General features: G+C 36.9%; 1 protein-coding gene across 1 annotated transcript; it reads right to left on the bottom strand.

Annotated features, from left to right (window-relative positions):
• Nucleotides 1-588: 588 nt before the first annotated feature.
• LOC107060456 (uncharacterized) lies at nt 589-1139 on the bottom strand. The gene is made up of 2 exons (XM_015308414.1): nt 759-1139; nt 589-654 (listed from the first exon to the last, which is right to left on the bottom strand). The coding sequence occupies exons 1-2, from the start codon at nt 1137-1139 to the stop codon at nt 589-591; spliced, it is 447 nt and encodes a 148-aa protein (XP_015163900.1).
• Between the last annotated feature and the right edge of the window lie 22737 nt (nt 1140-23876).

The following is a 23876-nucleotide window of genomic DNA, read 5'->3' on the forward strand; positions in this document are numbered from 1 at the left end:
ATTCAAAGATCCATGTAGGCCACCCTTGATTGTTGCTAGTCAGTCTTTTCAATAGGGATTTGTTGTATTCTCCTCTCAATTCTTTATACATTACTTTGATGTTAAATTCATCAGCCTCCATGATTTCATTCGTTTGCATATTCTTCTCTTCAAGCCAATTCCCTGCATAGAGTATTTTCTTAACAATCCACGAATCTTTATTTGCTATTACCTCCCAAGGTTTTCTGCCTTTTAGGTTTTAAGTGTGGACCCATAGTATCCATAGCTTATCTTTCTTCTTGGGTAGGTTCCACATATTCTTTAAATTTGCGGCTTTCTTACATACACGAATATCGGCAATATTAAGCCTCCATCCACTTTTGCCCTACAAATTGTGTCCCGTGCTACAAGGGCCTTCCTTTTACTTTGTGTTTCACAATTCCATAGGAACCTTTTACACATTGATTGTATTTTGTGAATTATTTTTTAGGTAACATAAAGATATGAGTCTAGAATGTTTGCATAGTTGTTAAAACAGATTTCACTAGTTATAGCCGCTCTGCATAGGACAGGAACTGAGTTGTCCAAGTTGTGATTCTCCCCATCATCTTAACTATGAGTGGCTGACATTGTCCTACTGACAACTTCTTTGTAATCAGAGGTATTCCCAGATATCTGAATGGAAGGACTACACTTGTGAATCCTATCTAATGTAGAATTGCTTGTTGAGTATTTTCTGACACTCCACCAAAGTATATACAACTCTTTGTCTGGTTTACGTTAAGTCCATACACACTTGAGAATTCCTTGAAACATTCATACAATTTAGTAGCTGATGCTAAGTCTCCCTTGTTAAACATCAACAGATCATCAGCAAAATTGAGTTGTATGATGTGCTGTTTTAGGCATCTACGGTGGAACTTAAAATTTGAATGAGTTATCAGCTTCTTCAGTAGCCTAGTGACGTAATCCATAACAAGGACAAACAAATAAAGAGATAAAGGGTCCCCTTGCCTCAACCCCCTATTTTCCTGGAAAGTAGGACGAGGACAACCATTAATCATGATAGAGTAGGAAACTATTTTGACAGAATCATTATCCATGAGACAAAATTGTGAGGAATCTTCATACTTATTAATACCTCCTCCAGGAAATGCCATTACACTGCGTCATAGGCCTTTTGCATTTCAATCTTGAACATACATCTTGGTGAGATGCCTTTTCTTCCATACCATTTAACCAAATAATGGCTAAGAACCACATTGTCCGTCAAACCTCTTCTAGGAACAAAAGCAACCTGACTTGGATAAACTAGGTACTCCATCAAACTTTTCAGTCTATGTGTAAGGATCATTGATATGAGCTTATATAATATAGTACAAGATCAAATGGACATGTATTCGTATATTTAGGTAGGGTGAGCCACTTTAGGAATTAGAGTAACAGAGGTTCTCCTAATAGGAACGTACATTTCTCCTATTTGAAGAAAACCTATAACAGCAGTAGTTACCTCCTCACCTATGACTGACCATGCTTGTTTGAAAAAATATGAGTTAAAATCCATCTTCTGCTGCTTCCTTAGAGTCCCCAATGCTTTTAAGTGCTTCTTTAACATCTTCTCCTGTGAATGTCATGTTTAGAGGCAATTGATGCTCTCTTGTATGTACTAGACATGCCTGTAACACTTCTGGTTTTGTGGATGGCATGTGACTTGTTCTTTGGCCTAGAAGACTTTTATAAAACCCCACAACTTCCATTGTGATCTCAGTTGCATCTCTAGTAGTAGTACCATCCTTACTTATCAACATTTGTATTTGGTTTTGGGCCTTTCTACCTGTCATACTAGCAAACAAGTATGCTATGTTTGCATCTCCTAGTTTGAGCCATTGAATCCTTGACTTTTTCTTGTAAATTTTCTCCTCAATTAGATTCCATTTTACCAGCATCTTCCTTAGTTTTTTCTCCTCATCCATCATGCTTTGGGATATTAACGCTATTCTCATGTTACTTTGTTTCTCTATGAGCTCTCTCCTAAGTTGTTAAGCTCTCCCAGCAACACCCATGAACTCAGCCTTATTTAGTTTTTGCATCTCTATTTTCATCCTTTTTAAGTTCCTTTCATTCCTCCAACTTGTATTATCCAACTCTTCTGCACCCTCATACTAAATTTTATGTGTTGCCCAATGCAGTTGTAGAACCTTAAAGGTCTCCTCTTTTTGTCTCTTTGTTCCTCCATTAACAAACCTAAAGGGGAGAGGTTTGACAATAAAGGATCCATAGCCATGGCCTGGTAGATAGGCATCTTATTAATTGATGTTGCATAAACTATGACTCTATTTATTCTACTAAATACATATCCATTTAAAGTTCCTTCCTCCTGTTTGCAGCTCATATAGATTACATTCAATCAAGAACTCTTTGAAATCCCTTGTTTCTACCTCCAGCACTTGACTTCCAATAAATCTATCCTCTTGTGTTAATATAGAGTTGAAGTCCCCCATAATCACCTATGGATCCTTGATGTTGTTGTTAAGTTGTTATAGTGTTGTCCATAATGGTATTCTATTTACTATAGTATATAGTTGTCAAGATATAAGTGTACCCCTTAGATGTATCAAGGCGCACAAGACCCTGGAGGCCTCACACAAGCCCCTTAGCATATCATAGCATAAGATAATAGAAATGAGCGGAAATTTTAAATATGTTTCATAGCATAAAAGTTTCATAAAACGAAGCGGAAGTCTATTACACCTGTCTCAAACCATCTAAACCATGAATATATTTGGGACACAAGCCATACAATACTTCTAATTATAAAATGAAAGACACAAAGACATGGTGGTTAAGCACTCGAATGCTATAAGGACTCACCAAAACTTTTCTTCTTTCTCTACTATTAACCTAGCCACGAGGATGGAAATCAATATCGCCGGGTCCTACATTTGATAAGAATGTAGGCAAAAGTATGTGTTAGTACATATATGTACTGAATATGATGGCTAGCATAAATCATCCACACAGGAATAACGTAAGCGTTAGTCAACATAAGACCTAGGCTATAAGCATAAGCGTTAACAACATAAGTCATGAGCATATATAGTCAATGTACATAAGTCATCATAACATGAGAAATACTCCAAAAAGTAACCGCAAGTCATACTTAGCTAAGACATGCATAATCTTTCACTAATCATACTCATTAATGTAGGCAACCTTAGGCCATCACTCAAAATCATCATCTATCATTCTCATCTTTAACTTACCTTTTATAGACATAGGGATTCACCTCTATCCATACATCTCATGGAAGTCCATTCTAGCAATAATCCAAACATTTCATTCATCATGACAAGATTCACATGACTCTTGCTTTACTTTCAAGACATAGGGACTCACCTCTCTGTGCCTATTTTAAAGGCTAATGGGTATTCACCTCTTGCCTTACTTGTATAGTCATATGTATTCGCCTCTATGACAATTTTAGAGAATCATATGTAATCACCTCCATGCCACACCATCATATGATATAGGTATTCGCCTTGACATTACAAGGATCATAGGTATTCGCCTCCATGTCGAACATGCTATGATATAGGTATTCGCCTACACATCATTTTAAAGGATCGTAGGTATTCACCTCCATGACAAACAATAAAGGCTGATGGGTAATCACCTCTTGCCTTATTTTAGGAGTTATAGATTAAGGGTAGTCACCTCACACTCCTTATCACACGACATGGGTAATCACCTCATGTTTATCATCTGTTGTTTACTAACTTAGGAATATGGAAGCTCACCTTACATCCTTCACATATAAAGGTCTTGGGGAATAATCTCAAGCCTCATGCCATATTATAGTCCTTTTAGTTACTCATGAAAGGACGCCATTTGCCTACCGATTCAAGGTACATTATAAACTTAACTCTTTAGACCATGCGTGAGCAACTATCATGATCCATGATCTATTGATAATGGTTCTTTAGCCTTTGATTCAATTAGGTTAGAAAGCCTTTCAATCTAGAATCATTCTATGTGAGAAAACCTTTTACATCATGTTCATTATGTGTTCATGAGAGTAGCCTTTCAATCAACACAACAACAATATCATAATCACTAACACTGTACTCTCAAAGTGTTCTTAAAGCATTTACATAGGGTTTATAAGAATATGCATAATCTCATACATTCATAACATAGGTCAATCTGGGTATCTTTGTCCACAACAATCCTATCTACTATTCAACAACATATAATCTTCACTCTCAAGCCAACATTCAGAGTACATCATATTAGCTTTACTCTCAAACCCCTAGAAATCAACATTCAGAACTACAAGCCTTACTCTCAAATCAATACTTCTCATAATCATTACATACGCCTAGATCTGAAGACATTCTAATCATACTTCACCATATGGCCCAAAGCTCAAGCATTACTAATCATGATTCCTCATACATACATTAATCACATTCAGTGTATGTCTATATGCTTAGGTATCAAGAGATCTTCAATGTATTTCATCAATTCTAGAAGATTACCTCAACTCCTCAATTTCTCCTTTCATGGTATAAAACCAATTTTCATCAATTTCGTCATTAAAGACAAGGGCTAGGCATGTGTACTTTTAAATTCACACTAATATCATTGAATCTACTCAATTCAAGCATAAACAATCATAATCCACTCAATTGGATCAACATTCAACAATACCCACAACATTGGAAGAAACCCTAATTGAGATTGGGAAATTCTTCTTCTAAATTGGGGAAAACATGGGGGCTCCATGGATGAAACGATTCCATGGATGAATATGCCATCATACCTTGATTACAAATCCCATAAATTCTTGAGGAATGGAGACTTGATCTTGACCCTAGCTCCAACTCTTTCTTCTTCAAGTTCCAGAGAGAAATATTTGAGAGGATGTGCTTTGGGATTATTTTGGGGTTTTGGAAATAATATCTTGACTGGTGAGTTTCAAGGGTTAACATCACTCATATAGGTGTAGTAGGCCTATAAAAAACGAACTCACTTTATTCAAACTTAAACTGGAATTTACCAAAATAGCCTTCACTAAGAAGCCTAGTGCCCAAGTCTCACGGCAGGTACCACGAGCCGTGGTCCTCACCCCTGGTCCTCACCCCTGGTCATGGTCTTGCTCGTGGTCCTTGGACTACTAGCTAGTCCACCTTGCGTTGGCCTCCAATAAATGAAGGCATCACCACTGGCCGTGGTCTTCACCGCCGACCGGGAAGTGGCTTGTAAAGGTGAGCCAACATTGGGCAGCCCATGTGGAGCTACAACCTAGCGACCATGGGCTGTGGTCCCCACCACTAGCTGTGGTGGTGATCGTGAAGATGGGGGCAGTGCTTGGGAACTCTTGGGAAGCCTTAGTCCCTTCGCCCTTTTCCCTTGGCTCTTGCCCTCTTGTCTTGGTTTGTTGCTCTCATACTTAGCCCTAGTTGGCCCGACTAAACTACGGGGTGTTACAATATCTCCCCCTTGGGGACATTCATCCTGAAATGATGATCAAGACACCTCTAATAGGAAATGACTCTAGACTGGCCACCTATCATGCATGCAACCCATCTAAATGCACAAAACTAAGGAGGAAACATCACTCCAAACTCAAATATGCTAAATGTATCTCTAGGAAGGTAGGCACTACATCTAACAACCCATTATGCATGAAATTTCAAAAAATTTCATGTTCAAGGAGGAATTACCTTCTCCATACTAAAACATTCTCAACATAATCTCATGGAGTCGATATGCATTCTATACTCAAAGCATATTTCAAGGAGGAATTTGGTCAACTCCAAGTTACGACATGTTCATCAATACATCTCATGAAGTCTATAGGAAACTCATACTCAATGCACTAAAACTCAAGGAAAAATCATATAAACTCATTTTCTTTCAAAACACAGGTTTTTCATGAACATGTACAACATAGGTAATCATAGGAACACATAAACACACATTACTCCAAAACATAATACAAACCAATATGAACTTATCATCTCAAGTTAAAGGAGGAGTAGAAGGAAAAAAAGAGGATATCGGGACATCACGTCGGATTTAAACACTTCCCACTCTACAAGACCCGCTCCTACCGGCCTTGCCTCTTTCCATTGGTCGTGCCACACTTGAGCAACACCTTTCAATTTGTAAGGGGCCAATTCTTCCGTCTCTACCGGAGTCACTCCCATAATAGCAAGTACTTTCTAGACCTCATCGACAAACTATTGAGGATCACCCTCAACTTTGGAGCCATAAAATTTCGGAGAGTTCATCCTCATAAAATCTCTCACTCTTGACGCCACCGTAACCACATTTGGGTTCACGGGGGCAACCACCTCTCTATTGGCTTGGGCCGTCATGGCGTGTGCCAACACATCCAAAGCCTTCTTTAACTCCACATTAGTCACAAGCCATAATGTCAACCGGGGCTTGTGGAGGAGCTTCTTGATCCACATTTCCTTCCTCATTCCTTCTAGCATTAGCCCTTGTAGTAGCCATATCCTGAAAACCATTGGGTAAGGATTAGGAGAAAGACCTTATAGAGTGAAACTATATGGCACGACTTTGAGTAATGAAAAAGTGAAGTTTCCTAAGCATCTTGTAGCCTCTCATTCATAAATGTGGCGCGCTTTACACTTCTGAACAAAACTCTACTACACGTGGTTTTGAGACATCCTAGAATCATTCTAAACCTCGTGCTCTAGTTACCAAGTTTCTCACGACCGAGGGGTACCCCCTTGATGTAAAAAGGCGTACAAGGCCCTGAGAGGCCACATAAAAGCCCATTAGCATATCATAACATAAGATAATAGAAATGAGCTGAAATTTAAAACATTTTTCATAACATCAAAGTTTCATAAAACGAAGTGGATGTCTATTACACTTGTCTCAAACCATCTAAAACATGAATATCTTTGGGACGCAGCCCATAAAATAGTTCTAAACATAAAATTAAAGAGATAAGGACATGGTGGTCAAGCCCTCGAATGCTATGAGGACTCACCAAAGCTTCTCTTCTTGCTCTACTATGAACCTAGCGACGAGGATGAAAGTCAATATCGTCGGATCACATTTGATAAGAATGTAGGCAAAAGTATGTGTTAGTACAAACATGTACTAAATATGATGGCTAGCTAAATCATCTACATAGGCATAACATAGGACATATGTTATAAGAATAAGAGATAACAACATAAGTCATAAGAATAGTCAATGTACAAAAGTCATCATAACATGAGAAATACTCCATAAAGTAACCTCAAGTCATAGTTAGCCAAGACATGCATAATCTTTCAGTAATATTACTCATCAATGTAGGCAACCTTAGGCCATCACTCAAATTTATCATCTATCATTCTCATCTTTAACTTACCTTTTATAGACATGGGGATTCACCTGTAGTCATACATCTCATGAAAGGCCATCAGAGAAATAATCCAAAAATTTCATTCATCATGACATGATTCATATTACTCTTGCTTTACTTTCAAGACATGTGGACTAAACTCTCTATGCCTATTAGAAAGGCTAATCGGTATTCACCTCTTGCCTTTATTGTATAGTCATATGTATTAGCCTCCATGACAATTTTTGGGAATCATATGTATTCATCTCCATGCCTCACCATCATATGATATAGGTATTTGCCTCCACATAATTTTACAAGGATCATAGGTATTCGGCTCCATGTCCTACTTCCTATGATATAGGTATTCACCTCCATATCATTTTATAAGGATCATAGGTATTCGCCTCCATGATTAACAATAAAGCCTAATGGGTAATAACAACTTGCCTTGATTTAGGAGTTACAGATTATGGGAAGTCACCTCACACTCCTTATCACATTACATGGGTAATCAACTAATGCTTATCATCTCTTGTTTACTAACATAGGAATATGGGATCTCACCTCACATCCTTAACATATGAAGGTCTTTGGGAATCATCTCAAACCTCATGTCATCTTGTAGTCCTTTTAGTTACTAATGAAAGGGCGTCCTTGGCCTAACAATTCAAGGTACATCAATAAATTAAATCTTTAGACCATGCGTGAGCAACTATCACCATCCATGATTGCTCTTTAGCCTTTGATTCAATTAGGTGAGAAGGCCTTTGAACCTAGAATCATTCTATGTGAGAAAACCTTTCACATCATGTTCATTATGTGTTTATGAGAGTAGCCTTTCAATCAACACAACAACAATATTATAATCACTAACATTTCACTCTCAAAGTATTTTTAAAGCATTTACATAGACTCTATAAGAACATGCATAATCTAATACATTTATAATATATGTCAATGTGGGTAACTCCTTCCACAACAATCCCTTCTACCATTTATCAACATATAAGCTTCACTATCAAGACTTAAAATTCATTGTACATCATATTAGCTTTATTCTCAAAGCCCTAGAAATTAACATTCATAATTACAGGCCTTACTCTCAAAGCAATATTTCTCATAATCATCACATATGCCTAGATCTCAAGACATTCTCATCATCTCATATGCCTATATCTCAAGATATTCTTCAATGTATTTCATCAATTCTAGAAGATTACCTCAAAATCCTCAATTTCCACTTTCGTGGCGTAAAATCCATTTACATCAATTTCATCATTATAGACATGGGTTAGGAATAGCTAGTTGTAAATTCACACTAATATCATTGAATCTACTCAATTCAAGAATAAACAATCATAATCCAGTCAATTGGATCAACATTCAATAATAACCATAATATTGGAAGAAACCCTAACTCAAATTAAGGAATTCATCTTCTAAATTGTGGAAATCATGGGGGGTCCATGGATGAAAAGATTCCATGAATGAATAAGCCATCATACCTGTATTAAAAAACCCACAAATGATTGAGGAATGGAGACTTCATCTTGACCCTAACTCCAACTCTTTCTTCTTCTTCAAGTTCTAGAGATAAATATTTGAGAGGATGAACTTTGGGATTCTTTTGTGGTTTTTGAAATAATGTCTTGAATGGTGAGTTTAAAGGGTTAAAATCACTTATATAGGTGTAGTAGGCCTATACAAAATGACCTCACTTTATTCTAACTTATACCAAAATTTCCCTTAGGATGATGAAAAAGCGGATCGAGAATGATCAAGCGAGAGACTGAAATATTGCCAAAAGGATGACCCGACTAGATTTATTGTCAAAAAATATGATGGCTAGCGGGTTGAAAATTTTAAATGTTGTGGGTATTGGTGTAGCGAACCCAGAAGAAGCACAATTAGAGGCATTGTACAATGAGGAACTGAACTTCGTTGCCAATCAAGGAGGAGGATTTCATTCGAACTATCCAAGGTTAGGTGGAAATATGGGTTGGAGTAGAGATGATGGATGGAGAGATCGTGATAGGGAATGGCGTGACAGTAATGATACTTGGAAGGAACGGGATGGTGAAAAGGAAAGATACATAGGGGAAACATCATAAAAGCATTGTAAATCATCCATTCATGCATATTTATACATAATTAATGCATTATTATCAGTAATCAAAAGAACCCATGTTGTTTGAAGAAAACCCTAGCTAATTGGGGAATTATAATATTTTGGGATTCCATGGGTGGAAGGAACCCATGGATGAAATCTACCATACCTTGACTCCAATTACTAGCTGTCAATGGAGAATTTGTATCCTTAGCCTTAAACCCTAGATAAATCTTCTTCTTCTTCTTCTTCTTCTTCATGTTCTAGACTGAGAATATTTGAAAGGAGGTTTTGGTTTTCTTTTGGGATTTAGGAAGAATGAATTAAATGGGATTGGGGTAAAAAGGCTTATATAGGGGTTCTAAAAATAGGCAACACGACATAGTATAGGAACTACTTAATTAGGAAAAGACCCAATTGCCCCTAAGTTAAACTGACAGTTGACCTGCCAACCTACGGACCGAGTTGACGGACCGTGGATGGACCTACGGTCCGTCCTGGTGAACTGTGGTTAAAGGTAATAGACTTTTTTCCTGGACACATGACACCTCCATCGACGGATCGTTGGTCCATGCTTGGACATCCGTTCGTAGATTCAAAGATTTTGGCCCTAACCTACGGCCACTGGACCACAAGGAGTAGAGCGACCTATGGTCTATAGGTCCCGCCGTGGTCCATGCTTGGACATTTTCTGAGTGACCAAACGACGGACCCAGTTGACGGGCCATGGTCTGACCCATAGGCCATCCTGGTAGACCGTCGATTCTTGTTAGAAAATTGAAATTTTGGGGCTCCAACAACATACCACACATACGGTTTGTGGTCCACTCCACGGGCCGTGGGTGGCCGGTGTGGTTTAGCTCCTAAAGCACTTGTAAAGATGCTATATGCCCATTTTTCGATACAGGGTGTTAAAATATATTCCCCTGTGGACCATTCGTCGTCGAATAATACCAATCTTCTCTATGGCCTCATGCACCAATTCCAGACCTATAAGAGCGACTTTACCCACCTCAAACAATCCTATAGGAGATATACACCTCCTACCATAGAGAGCCTCAAAAGGATCCATGTCGATACTCGAGTGATAACTGTTATTATATCCAAACTCGGTTAACGACAAATGGTCACTCCAATTGCCCTTAAAATCTATCATATATGGCCTCAACTTTTCTTCGAAAGTCTGAATGGTGCACTCCGCTTGCCCATCTTTTTGGGGGTGAAAAGTTGTTCTAAGCTTAACCTTGGCACCAAGACCCTTTTGGAAAGAGTTCCAAAATTGGGAAGTTAATTGGGTACCTTGATCAGAAATTATAGACAAGGGTGCTCAATGTAAGCTTACCATCTCTCTAAAATACAACTTAGCATACTCTTCCGCCGATTAAAACATCTTGACGGGAATGAAATGATCAGACTTAGTCATTTGATTAGCTACTACCCATATCGAGTCATGTTGTCGCTGAGTACGTGGCAACCCTACAATAAAGTCTATGTTCAAATCTTCCCACTTCCAAGTAGGAATATTAATGTCTTGTGATAAACCTCTCGATTTCTGATGTTCGACCTTCAATTGTTGACAATTAGGACACTTAGCTAAAAATCCTGCAATATCCTTCTTCATTCCATTTAACCAATAGATCTCCCATAAATCACGATACATCTTGGTGGCCCTCGGGTGAAAAGAATACCGAAAACTATGAGCTTCTACCAAAAAAAATTCCATCAAGTCATCTACATTCGTAACACATAACCGACCTTGGTATCTAAGTGCCCTATGTCCCCCTTGGGAGAAAGCCTCTACAGACTTTTTGAGCACCGCCTCTTTCAATTCTACCAAAATTGGATCATGAATTTTCTTAGACTTCATATCCGTCACAAAAAAGGATTTGGACCATAGCACGACCCTTAGTGGAATCCACTAGATGAATTCCTAATCGAGCCAATATATGAACATCTCGAACCAACTCTTTCTTTTCACCCTCAATAGGAGCAACACTACCCATTTATTGTAGACTAAGAGCATCCGCTACCACATTTGCTTTACCAGGGTGATAAAGGACACTCATGTCATAATCCTTCAACAATTCTATCCACCTTCTTTGGCAAAGATTCAAGTCTTTTTGACTAAACACATAGTGTAAGCTCTTATGATCGGTGAAAACATCAACATGAACCCCATACAAATAATGCCTCCATATCTTTAAGGCAAAAACGATCGCCGCTAACTCAAGTTCATGGGTAGTATAATTCTACTCATGGATCTTAAGTTGCCTCGAAGCATAAACAATGACTTTACCATCTTGCATAAGCACACATCCCAACCCAACTCTATAGGCAACATAATACACCACAAATCCATCCATACCTTCCGGTAAGGTCAACACCGGAGCAAACATAAGTCTATCCTTCAACTGTTGGAAACTTTTCTCACAAGCTTCCGACCATAAAAAATTAGCCTTCTTTTGAGTTGATGCCGTCAAATGAGAAGCAATAGAGGAAAACCCCTTAACAAACCTTCTAGAGTAACCGGCCAAACCCAAAAAGATTCTAATATCGGAAGGAGTTAGAGGTCTAGGTCAACTCTTGACTGCATCCATCTTGATAGGATCTACCTCAATACACTTAATTGACACAATATGCCCCATAAAAGCTACAAACCTTAGCCAAAATTCACACTTGCTAAACTTCGCAAAAAGTTGTTGGTCCTTAAAAACCTGCAACAAAATTCTCAAATGATCATTATGCTCATTCTCACTGCTTGAATAGATGAAAATGTCATCAATAAACACAATAACAAACATATCAAGGTATTGTCTAAAAACCCTATTTATCAAATCTATAAATGTCGCCGGAACATTAGTCAACCCAAACGACATTACCACAAACTCATAATGACCATAACGAGTTCGAAAATCCATATTCGCAATTTCATTATCCTTCACCCTCAACTGGTGATAATCAAAACGAAGATCGATATTGGAGAAATAACTTTCTCCTTGAAGTTGATAAAATAATCGACTATTCTTGTGAGAGGGTATTTGTTCTTAATGGTCACTTTATTATGTTGCCCATAATCAATGCACATACGAAGTGAACCATCTTTCTTCCTAACAAAAACACCAGAGCACCCCATGGGGAGATACTCGGTCGGATGAAGCCCTTATCCAACAAATCCTTTAATTGATCTTTCAACTCCTTAAGTTTCGCCAGAGCCATTCTATAAGGAGGAATAGAGATAGGTTGCGTATCTGGGAGAAGCTTAATACCGAAGTCTATTTTGCCGCTCAGGAGGAATACCGAGTAAATCATCGGAGTAAACTTCTGGAAACTCATTAACTACGGGGACCGACTCAAGAGTAGGGGTTTTAGAATTTGTATCCCTCACCCTAACTAAATGATATAGGCAACCTTTCTAGATATTCTTTATAGCTTTTAGACAAGAGACAAATTGTCCCTTGGGCATAGAATTTTCCCCCTTCCAGTCAAGGATAGGCTCATTTCGATGCTGAAATCTGACCACTCGAGTCCTACAATCTATGGAAGCATAGCAAGAATGCAACTAATCCATCCGAAGAATGACATCAAAGCCTAACATGTCAAGTTATACCAAGTCTACAAGAGTAACTCTATAGGGTAAGTAAACGAGACACTTTCTAAAAATGATTCTTAGCCACCAAAGAATCGCGAACAAGAGTAGAGACAAAAAAGGGTTCTAACAATATATCGGGGAGCACATCAAACTTCATAGACACATAGGGAGTTACAAAGGACGAATTAGCACCGGGATCTAGCAAGGCATATATATTATATTGAAAAACTTCTAATGTACCGGTCATTTCATCCGGGGAACTCTCTTGGTCACCTCAAATTTGTAGAGCATAGAAGCGGTTTTGCTTTGGAGCATTGAAATTTGAACCGCTAGGAGGAGCTTGCTAACCCTCTCTCCCTTTAGCCGCAAGCATGGGGCAATCTCTCATTTTGTGTCCACTCTTCTCGCAACTAAAACATCCATCGGTGCCGGCTAGGCCCTTACCATCATGTTTCTTCACACATTTGGCACAAGTAGACCTAGCCAAAGAAGAGCCACCTCCACTACCTCCTTGAGGTATAGGATTAGACACCCTATCCTTGTTAACCTTAGGTGGAACATTATAGGAACCTCGACCGGAAAACCCTTGACGAAACATAGGACGACCATGCCCATTAGATATAATATGTGATAATTTACCATTACTTGCCTTAGCCCTTTTCACCTCTCTAGACTTCTCTTTGAGTTTCTCTTTTTCAATTTGTTGTGCATGCACCATGAGACGAGAAATATCCATATCACCAATGAGCATAGTGATACGACACTCTTTGACCACCATTTCAGACACACCCGATACAGATTTACTCATTCTAGCTCTTGAATCTGCAACCATTGTTGGAGCATATTTGAACATTTGAGTGAACAATAGAGCATATTACCTCACACTCATGCTACCTTGATGAAGGTTAATGAACTGTAACACCTTGTATTCCCTTATTGCAAGGGGAAATAATCTATCAAGAAAAGCGGATTTGAACATTTCCCACTCAGTAGGACCCGTTCCCACCGGTCTAGCCTTCTTCCATTGATTGTACCAAACTTGAGCAACACCTTTCAATTGGTAAGTGGCCAATTCTGCCTTCTCTTCCGGAGTCACTCCCATGATAGCAAGTACCTTATAGACCTCATTGATAAACTCTTGAGGATCATCCTCAAGAATCAATGTCCAAGTTACAGCCACTAGAATGGAAACCCTGCTTGTCGGACCCTACATTTGGGGAAAATGTAGGCAAGAATATGTGTTAGTACAAAACTGCACCAAGTATGATAACTATGCATAAAAACATTTAAAACATGCTAAGAACGACATTACATTTCATGACATGCAATTTGACCAATAAAACATGAGAAAAGAGGGCAAGAAAACATAAGTCAAATTATCATGGTCAATGCAAGTTAAATCATCTTTAAGCCTTTGAACACATATAAGATACTTCTTTAAATAACCTTAGTTCATTAATCATCTTGTTGTGGGAGAATTAGCCTTAACCGACATAGAGACCATGTGAGCCAAAACATGATCACACGATGTCTCGCACACAATAAAGGATTGTTCTACTTGACTAGGGTAGAACCATGAACATCTAACTTAAGTGGATTAACTAGCTAATCAGCCTATGAGGCCACACAGTTTAAAGAATAAGGAGATTGCTACTAGAAACCCGACCTCTACTAACGAGAGAGATTCCATGTCATGAGACTTCTTCTAGAAAACCGGACTCTACTAACGGGAGAGCTCCCATCTCAATGTCAACATCCACTCGGTGCTAAGCATAATTCCCATGGAATTGTATTTTCTTTCCTATTCTCATTATCCATGGAAAGTCATATCATCTTTCCAATCCATGTTAGTTCATTAGAATAGCTCTTATTCATTGATTCAATTAGGTGAGAATAACCTTTCAACCTAAGAATCCTTTCTATATGAGAAAATCTTTTACTTCGTGGTTGTAAGTGTTTTATGTGAATAACCTTTCAAAATCATAACAACAACAACATTGGCACTTTATTCTCAAAGCACCCTTATAACATTTACATAGGTTCATAGGATCATACATAAACTCATACTTTGCCCTTTCAAGGTTCAAAGCTACTTTCAATCACAAAATCTAGAATTATAACATTAGAAATGAATTTTATCATAAATTCATGTTATTTTATGTCTTCATGCTTTTGATCATAAAACTCCTGTTTCATAATCAACAACTAAGAGATCACAATTTGGAAAACTTGGGGGTTTGCATGGGTTCATAGGGAAACATTATAAAAGCATTGTAAATCATCCATCCATGCATATTTAGACATAATTAAACGATTAAGATCAATAATCAAAAGAACCCATGGTGTTTGAAGAAAACCCTAGCTAATTGGAGAATTCTACTATTTGAAGTAGAAAAAATTGGGGACTCCACGGGTGAAAGGGACCCATGGATTAAAGCTACTATACCTTGACTCCAATTACTAGTATTCAATGGAGAATTTGGATCCTTAGCTTCAAACCTAGCTGAATCTTTTTTTTCTTCTTCATATTTTAAAGACAGAATATTTGAGAGGAGGTTTTTGTTTTATTTTGGGATTTAGGAAGAATGAATTAAATGGAGTTAATTTGGGGGTAAAAAGGCTTAAATAGGGGTTCTAAATACAGGCAAAATGACATAGTGAAGGAACTAATTAATTAGGAGAAGACCCAATTGCCCCTAAGGGAAATTGACAACTGCCACCGACCTGCCAACCTACGGACCTAGTCAATAGATTGTGGATAGACCTAGGTCTGTCCTAGTTAAACATGGTTGGTGGTCAAAGACTTTTTGCCTGGACCCACAACACCTCCATCGATGGATCGTGGGTGGACTTACGGTCCGTCCAGCACATCCGTGAGTAGATTCAGCGATTTTGGCCTATACCTACGGCCGCTGGACCACGGGGCGTGGAACAACCTAAGGTCCCTAGGTCTGGCCGTGGTCCATACTTGGACACTTTCTGAGTGACCCACAGATGGGCCAGTCGACGGGCCGTGGTCTGAACCACGGGCCGTCCTGGTGGACCGTCGATCCTGGTGAGAAGGTTGAAATTATGGGGCTCTAACCATGGACCACTACTACGGTCCCTAGTCTACTCCACGGGCCATTGGTGGCCGGCGTGATTTGGCTGCTGCAACACTTGGAAAGCTGTTATGTGTCCCTTTTTAGATATGTTGTGTTACAAAACCATGATAGCATGTACCCACAATTCTAATTTCTGATGGGGTGTTTCAGGCTTCTTGCTTCTAATGTACAATAGCTTTATTAGAAGCTCCTTGAAAAGAGCTATTTGAACTTTTTCTTCCATAATTGGAATGGTGCTAAGTCCGTATAAGTTGAATGTCCTAGAGTGTCATATTGAATATTTTTTGTAATATATTAAGGCATAAATATTTGTCAATATTTTTCTTGTTACTTGAAAAATTAAAGAAGATATTTTGCAGGGGTGTATGCTTAGATCTTCATATGCAGTTTAGCTCACTCTATTATTTCCCAACCACTAAGATGCTGGCTTTTTTTTTCTTCTCTGTAAACTAAGAATGAAAAGAAAATTTGTCATTTAATTGATTGAGACTCTTGAAAGAAAGCTTAGGTCACAAGTTTTGGGGACTATGGGAAAAGTCTCTCGCTAAGTATATAGTTCACGAGTTGTTTTGGTTGTGCACTTCTGTTATGTTGAGAAACACCCTTTTAGAATTTTGTGAAGGTTTTTACTTCTTTTCAAAAAAAATATTTACCCTTGTGTTGTCTTCTACATGAAAGAAGATAATACTTTCTTGATTAAATGAAAAAAGGAAATACTTTGAAATTAGTTTAGCACGTTGTATATTAAATAATTACCTCAGTATACAAAATCAGTCACTTCATTTTATGCTAGTGTTAAATTTTATCTCATCATGCTAGTGTTAGATGCTAAAAATAAAGGGTACAGATAAATACCGAGGATAGAACGTTAACACTAGTGTAAAATGTTATCTCATAAAATTCAATTAATAGAATTGCCCCACTTGGTAAAAGAAAAGCTTTGTAGGCGTGCATGTGAAATCTTACTTTATATATATATATATATATATATAGTCCGATTAAAAGAAGGCCAACAAATTCTCCACACTCATGCAGAATTTTTTTGAATTCCCTCCTTCTAAGAATAAAAGATAAAGTTGTGTCAGATCAGTAAAAAAAGTATCAGATCAATGAAATAATAATCTTCGAAACCTAAAGGAGGAAAGTTCTTTTTGCTTTTAATCCAAAACATGGTGTTTAGATGTTGAAGTCTCTCTCTCTCTCTCTTTGGTATGTTCGTCCTCATGAATGTCATGTGGCCCAATACATGCCTTTATCTTCTTCATAGCTCCAGCGAGTAGCTTCTAGCTTCAATAAATCGAACCAACCAGTGATGCAACACTATGCCTTGTTATATTTATCTCTCAAGCTCTCATCCGTTTTGTTTTATTTTTCTTCTCGCAACCGATTCATTATCAAACACGAAAATAGTGAAACAAAAATATATTTTCTCTAATCAGCAAAGTTGACATAAGTTTAGTAAAATACATGATGAACAAAAAAAATTAAATTTTTGAAAAATTTAAAAGAGTGAAAGCTACTAATTTATCATTTTCTCATACTTGTTCCTCGTATAAATTCAACCTTTAAATCATGGAAAAAATGAATCCCCTACCACCATTTCTAAAAAAATTGCACCATAATTTTCTAATTTTCAGTTTATAAATCTCTGTTCTCTTTACTCTTCTTAATCAACGGCTTCCAAGTCCACTCAACTTCATCATGACTAATTGGCTGCAATTATTTGTCTAGGACTATCACACCCTGATTAACCATTTAATGTTTTCTGCAGAGGACATACAATCCCAGCTCTTAAACTCCTTAGTCTCATTAGCACAAACCCCCACAAATGAATTAAGTTATATGTCCTCCATCCTACTGAATAAATGTCTGGCTTAGGGAGATTCGTCTGTTTGGTATTTAGGCAAACGAATCAAGCATCACAGGTATGATCCAAACCTATATCCAACATAAAGAATAAAAATCTATTATCAAGGAGTTACGTGACACTATTTGGAAAGTAGCTTTCTCGATTCTCATGGTTAATGGTTAGTCTTTGTTACCATTTATCTTCAATTGTGTTTCTTTTGATTCAATGAATTTACAAGTATTTTTTTTTTTCGTTGGCGCGATTAGCACAGTATGAAGGTCAAATATCTATTTGGTTTGTTAATGTATTTCATTTAGTGTTCTTGCCAACGATTAGTAATTCCTCAAACATGGATGTTTGAATAGCAACATTGAGTACTATTTTGAGGTTTTTGGGTATTTTTCGAGACCAAATAATTGGGAAATTTTTTAGGACTTGTTGACATTTATGATGAATATATTGACCGAGTTATTGAACATTGGTCAAGAAGCTACAATTCAAGAAGCATTGATATTGTTGATTGAATTAGCATAGACCAATGTGTGGTTCTTCAGGAAGTAAATAGCGGATAGGTGCAATGTTGTAGATAGTTCTGGCCATCAGTTTCGAAAAATGGACGAGGAATTTGGCAATTCAGTTTGTGATTGCTTTAGCTATGTCTAGGGAAAGAGCACCAAGAATGATAAGGATGTTTCCATAGTTTATTAGTAGTTTTTTTTTATGTTGTTTAAGATGTTTCTTGTATTGATGACAAAAATTGTTGGCACATCTTAGAGGTTGAGCATGAAGGTGTAGGGGAACAAGTAATTGTAGTGTTGGTTAGGAGTGTTCTGATAGGTTGACAATTTCATTGGGTTGTAATACTATTGTTCATGTTGCCTCTGAGCAACATGTTGCTTACTTGGCAACCGCTGAGTGGTGAAAGTATTGTGTTGCACGCATTGTAATTATTTTTTTAAAAATTAAAATTTATGAAATTATAGAATTTATGGTTAATATATTTATTTGTGAATTTTTTGCGTTAATTTTATATGTTTTTCATATTATTCTTATTTTTTTAATTAATTACTCATTTTCGAGATTTACTTAAAAATATAAAAAGAGAAAATGGTCTAAAACCCCCCCAACCTATACTCGAAATCTCAACTACACACTCCAACTTTACGAATGTCCTATTACCCACCTGAACTTTATATTTATCTATTTTATACACACCTAAGTGCTGACCTGTCATGGTAGGTGTTCTCACTTCCTCTAGGCGCGTTAAAACGTTAATTTTGACGAAAAATTCCTCCTTCTCCAATGGTCATCTTCCCCACTTCTAAATAAACCATTATTTCTTTTTCCCCACCATTAACCCTTGTTCCTTATATAAAAAAAATCACAATTTCCTCTCAAAATTAAGTAGGGTTTAGTTGTTAATGTTCATTTCTACTTCAAATCTTGAATTTAGGATTTGTAATATGCTCTAATTTCTTATTTAGGTCTCTAATTTTAATTTTGAATTTTCTCGAAATTCATCAAAAATGGCAAGTGGAAACTTGAATAAGCTTTGTATGGATGAATCAAACCTAATTGGAACGATCTGAATCACTCCCTCCGAAAGATGAACAGGAGTTGTGGTTGGAATTTGAAGGTGATTCTTGTTGGAGAAGATCCGTCTCCTCCATGGGTGTATTTTTGCATTGGTCTGAAGGTCGTATGACCGTCGCCGGCTGCGCTATGGCCATTTCGGTGGAACTGTCAACCTAAGCTCTTAGTTAACAGAGGGCATTGCTAATGGAGAAGGATTGAAAATGATAAAAGAGGATTTTTTTTTGTTCTTTTACGTTTTAGGAGGGAAATGGTGGAAAAAACAAGAAATGGGAGTTGAAGAGGTGAGGGACCCAGCGCGTGGAATCACGCAGGCCTAATTATTTGGTTTATGTGTTGAGGTCAGCACTTAGGTGTGTATAAAATAGATAAATATAAAGTTCAGGTGGGTAATAGGACATTCGTAAAGTTGAAGTGTGTAGTTGAGATTTCGGATATAGGTTGGGGGGGTTCTAGACCATTTTCTCTTATTTGAATTGTCAAAGGTGTCACCAAGGTACAAATAAGTGAGGGAAAAATGAAATTACCCATATAGAATTTGCAACACATGTTTTAAATTATCTTTCATATATCACATGTATTCTCCCTTTTATTTATTCTATAATTTGCTCATTCTGTAAATCTATTGATTTGAAACTACACTAGGTACATTTTTGAATTAATCTCTAGTAAATACAATTGAAACACCAATGCTATATAAATTGACCGATATTTTTAAATGTTACCAAAACTGGCCCATACTGTAAATTTTATGTATAAATATATGACCGTTGAAACAATCCATTAACCCTAGTTGCTAACAAAAAACCCATAGAGTTACCACTAGTCTACCTTCTTCTCCATCCTTTCTACACTTTCTCCACCAAAACCCATTGTCCAACTACCTTTGTGTCACGCCCCGAGGCTACCCTGTAGATGTAACATGGGACATAGGATTACGAGTTACCTGAAACTAATCCTTAGTGTGGCATATATCAAGCATGCTGAATATATATAATATAAGTGGAAGAATAGCTGATAAATGAGTCAAATCTGAAGGACTCCAACAAAAAGTATATCTGAATATCTGGTGGAAAACAACCCCAAAATATTTAACATTGACCCCAAGTCATAATGTACTACTATATTTGAAAAGCCTCTAATTGAGTTGAGTTGCTAGGACATGCCCCCGGTCTCACGACCCAAGGGTATAGCCTAGATGTAACATGGCGTACTTGACCCCGAAGGGGTCTCATACAAGCCCTTAGCATATTATAACATAAGATAGTACAAAAGTATGGAAATTTTAAAAACTTTTATCCATACAATCGAAGTCTTTCATAAAAGCAAGCGAAAATCCTTACTACACTTTTGTCTCAAACCATCTAATATAACTTTAGATTACAAAACTTGGGACATAGCCCATACTATAGTCTCAACATGAATATAAAAAGACATGAAGGGAAATACTTGCTTTTGTCCTCGAAGGTATGAGGACTCACCAAATGTTCACTCATTTGCTCCTTCGAATCCTAGCCTCAAGTTTGGAAATAAAATCTCCGAAACCCTACATTTGGTTAGAATGTAGGAAAAGTATGTGTTAGTACAAAATGTACTAAATATGTTAACTAGAATAATATCATAAGAGCATATCATAAGGGTTAGTCAACATAAGACATAATCATATGAAATACTTCATGAACCATCAATTATAAGCATGAGAGACAACATCATAATAATAAGCAAAGTCTCCAACATAAGCATCATATAAGCATTATTCAACTCTTAGTCATTTCTACCATAATAGGACTACTCTCAAGTATCTCAAGGAATGCTTGTGGAATGCATGAATAGCATCCCATAAACCATTCAAGCTAAGCATCCTTTTTTCTTCATCTTAATCATAGTCAATATGCATAGTCAAGACCTAGGATTTCATATAACAAGAGCACTATACTTATAAGTAACCTCAAAGCATACATGTGCAATTCATGAAAGGCATCCCATAATACCATACACACTAAGCATAACCTTGAAGTCCCCATATTCATACTTACCATTCATTTGGTGTCATTCTTTTACTTATTTTAAAAACCAAGGGAATCTATCACCTTTAGTCAATCATAACATAACAAGGAAGGCAACTATAGCACAATCCTATCAAAGCATACATCATATAAGAGAAACACTTCATGAGTCACCTTAAGGAAAGATTTTGCCATGCATGAACAAGACCCCATAATCCTACCCATGCTAAGATAGACACTTTAGGTTCATCATTCATGTTTATCATCTATTTACATCGTACAGACAAGGGGAATCACCACTAGTCATGCATGTATTGGAGGGGCCTATAAAGCTACAATCCAAACTAGTCATGCTCATATTCATAAATGCAAGGGGGTTTCACCTCACGGAATACATGTTTAGTTCATCATAAAGGACAAGGGGAGTCACCTCAAGCAACACATATCATGGAATCATAAATACAAGGGTATTAACATCTTGTCATACCTACTAATGAATCATAGGTATTCGTCTCCATGTTCATTATTACTGGGATATAGGTATTTGCCTCCATATTCATTTTAATGTGATATAGGTATTCACCTCCATATCTATTTTAATGTGATATAGGTATTCACCTCCATATCTATTTTAATGTGATATAGGTATTCACCTCCATATCTATTTTAATGTGATATAGGTATTCACCTCCATATCTATTTTAATGTGATATAGGTATTCACCTCCATATCTATTTTAATGTGATATAGGTATTCACCTCCATATCTATTTTAATGTGATATAGGTATTCACCTCCATATCTATTTTAATGTGATATAGGTATTCACCTCCATATCTATTTTAATGTGATATAGGTATTCACCTCCATATCTATTTTAATGTGATATAGGTATTCACCTCCATATCTATTTTAATGTGATATAGGTATTCACCTCCATATCTATTTTAATGTGATATAGGTATTCACCTCCATATCTATTTTAATGTGATATAGGTATTCACCTCCATATCTATTTTAATGTGATATAGGTATTCACCTCCATATCTATTTTAATGTGATATAGGTATTCACCTCCATATCTATTTTAATGTGATATAGGTATTCACCTCCATATCTATTTTAATGTGATATAGGTATTCACCTCCATATCTATTTTAATGTGATATAGGTATTCACCTCCATATCTATTTTAATGTGATATAGGTATTCACCTCCATATCTATTTTAATGTGATATAGGTATTCACCTCCATATCTATTTTAATGTGATATAGGTATTCACCTCCATATCTATTTTAATGTGATATAGGTATTCACCTCCATATCTATTTTAATGTGATATAGGTATTCACCTCCATATCTATTTTAATGTGATATAGGTATTCACCTCCATATCTATTTTAATGTGATATAGGTATTCACCTCCATATCTATTTTAATGTGATATAGGTATTCACCTCCATATATATTTTAATGTGATATATGTATTTGCCACCACATCATCACATAAGGATCATAGGTAATCACCTCCATGATTAACCTAAAGGCTAATGGGTAATCACTTCTTACCTTGGGAGTCATACTTACATATAGGGTAGTCACCTCACACTCCCCGTATCATGACATGGGTAATCTCCTCATGTTTAACTAATTAGGAGTAAGGGAACTCACCTCACATTCCTATAATGTAAAGGTCTTTTAGGGGAATCACCACAAGCCTCATCATATCTCATAGTCCTAGGACTTAGATTTATTTTAGGTGAGAATAGACGTTCAATCTAGAATAATTATGTGTGACAGAATCTTTCATGTCATATCATATGCATGCATAATACCAGATCTAGAATTCAACATTTGATATGGATATCATCATGACTCAAGTGATTCTATCACTTTATACATTCAAGCATTCATCAGGTAGATTAGGTAGGTAAAGGTCTTCCACCATAACTCTATCCATTATGCTTCTATTCTCATATAGACTTCACATTCTAATCCTTAACATGCCTAGTTCATCAAATTGGTTTTACTCTCAAAACCCTAATGATCAACATTCATGCCTACAAGCCTTACACTCAAAGATTTACGTCTTACTATCATCATTCATACCGAGATTCAAGGCATTCTAATCACATTCTTCATTATTAGGTGATTTTAGTCATAATTCATCGTAAAGGTTCAAATTCAACTTTACTAGTTAAGATCCATCATATTCACATTTTTCTAATTCTATTAATTTTTATTTGTTTGTATCCTTAATCAATTACTACTCATAG

This window comes from Solanum tuberosum, unplaced genomic scaffold (assembly GCF_000226075.1).
Source record: "Solanum tuberosum cultivar DM 1-3 516 R44 unplaced genomic scaffold, SolTub_3.0 scf00084, whole genome shotgun sequence".
In the NCBI taxonomy this organism is placed as follows: Eukaryota; Viridiplantae; Streptophyta; class Magnoliopsida; order Solanales; family Solanaceae; genus Solanum; species Solanum tuberosum.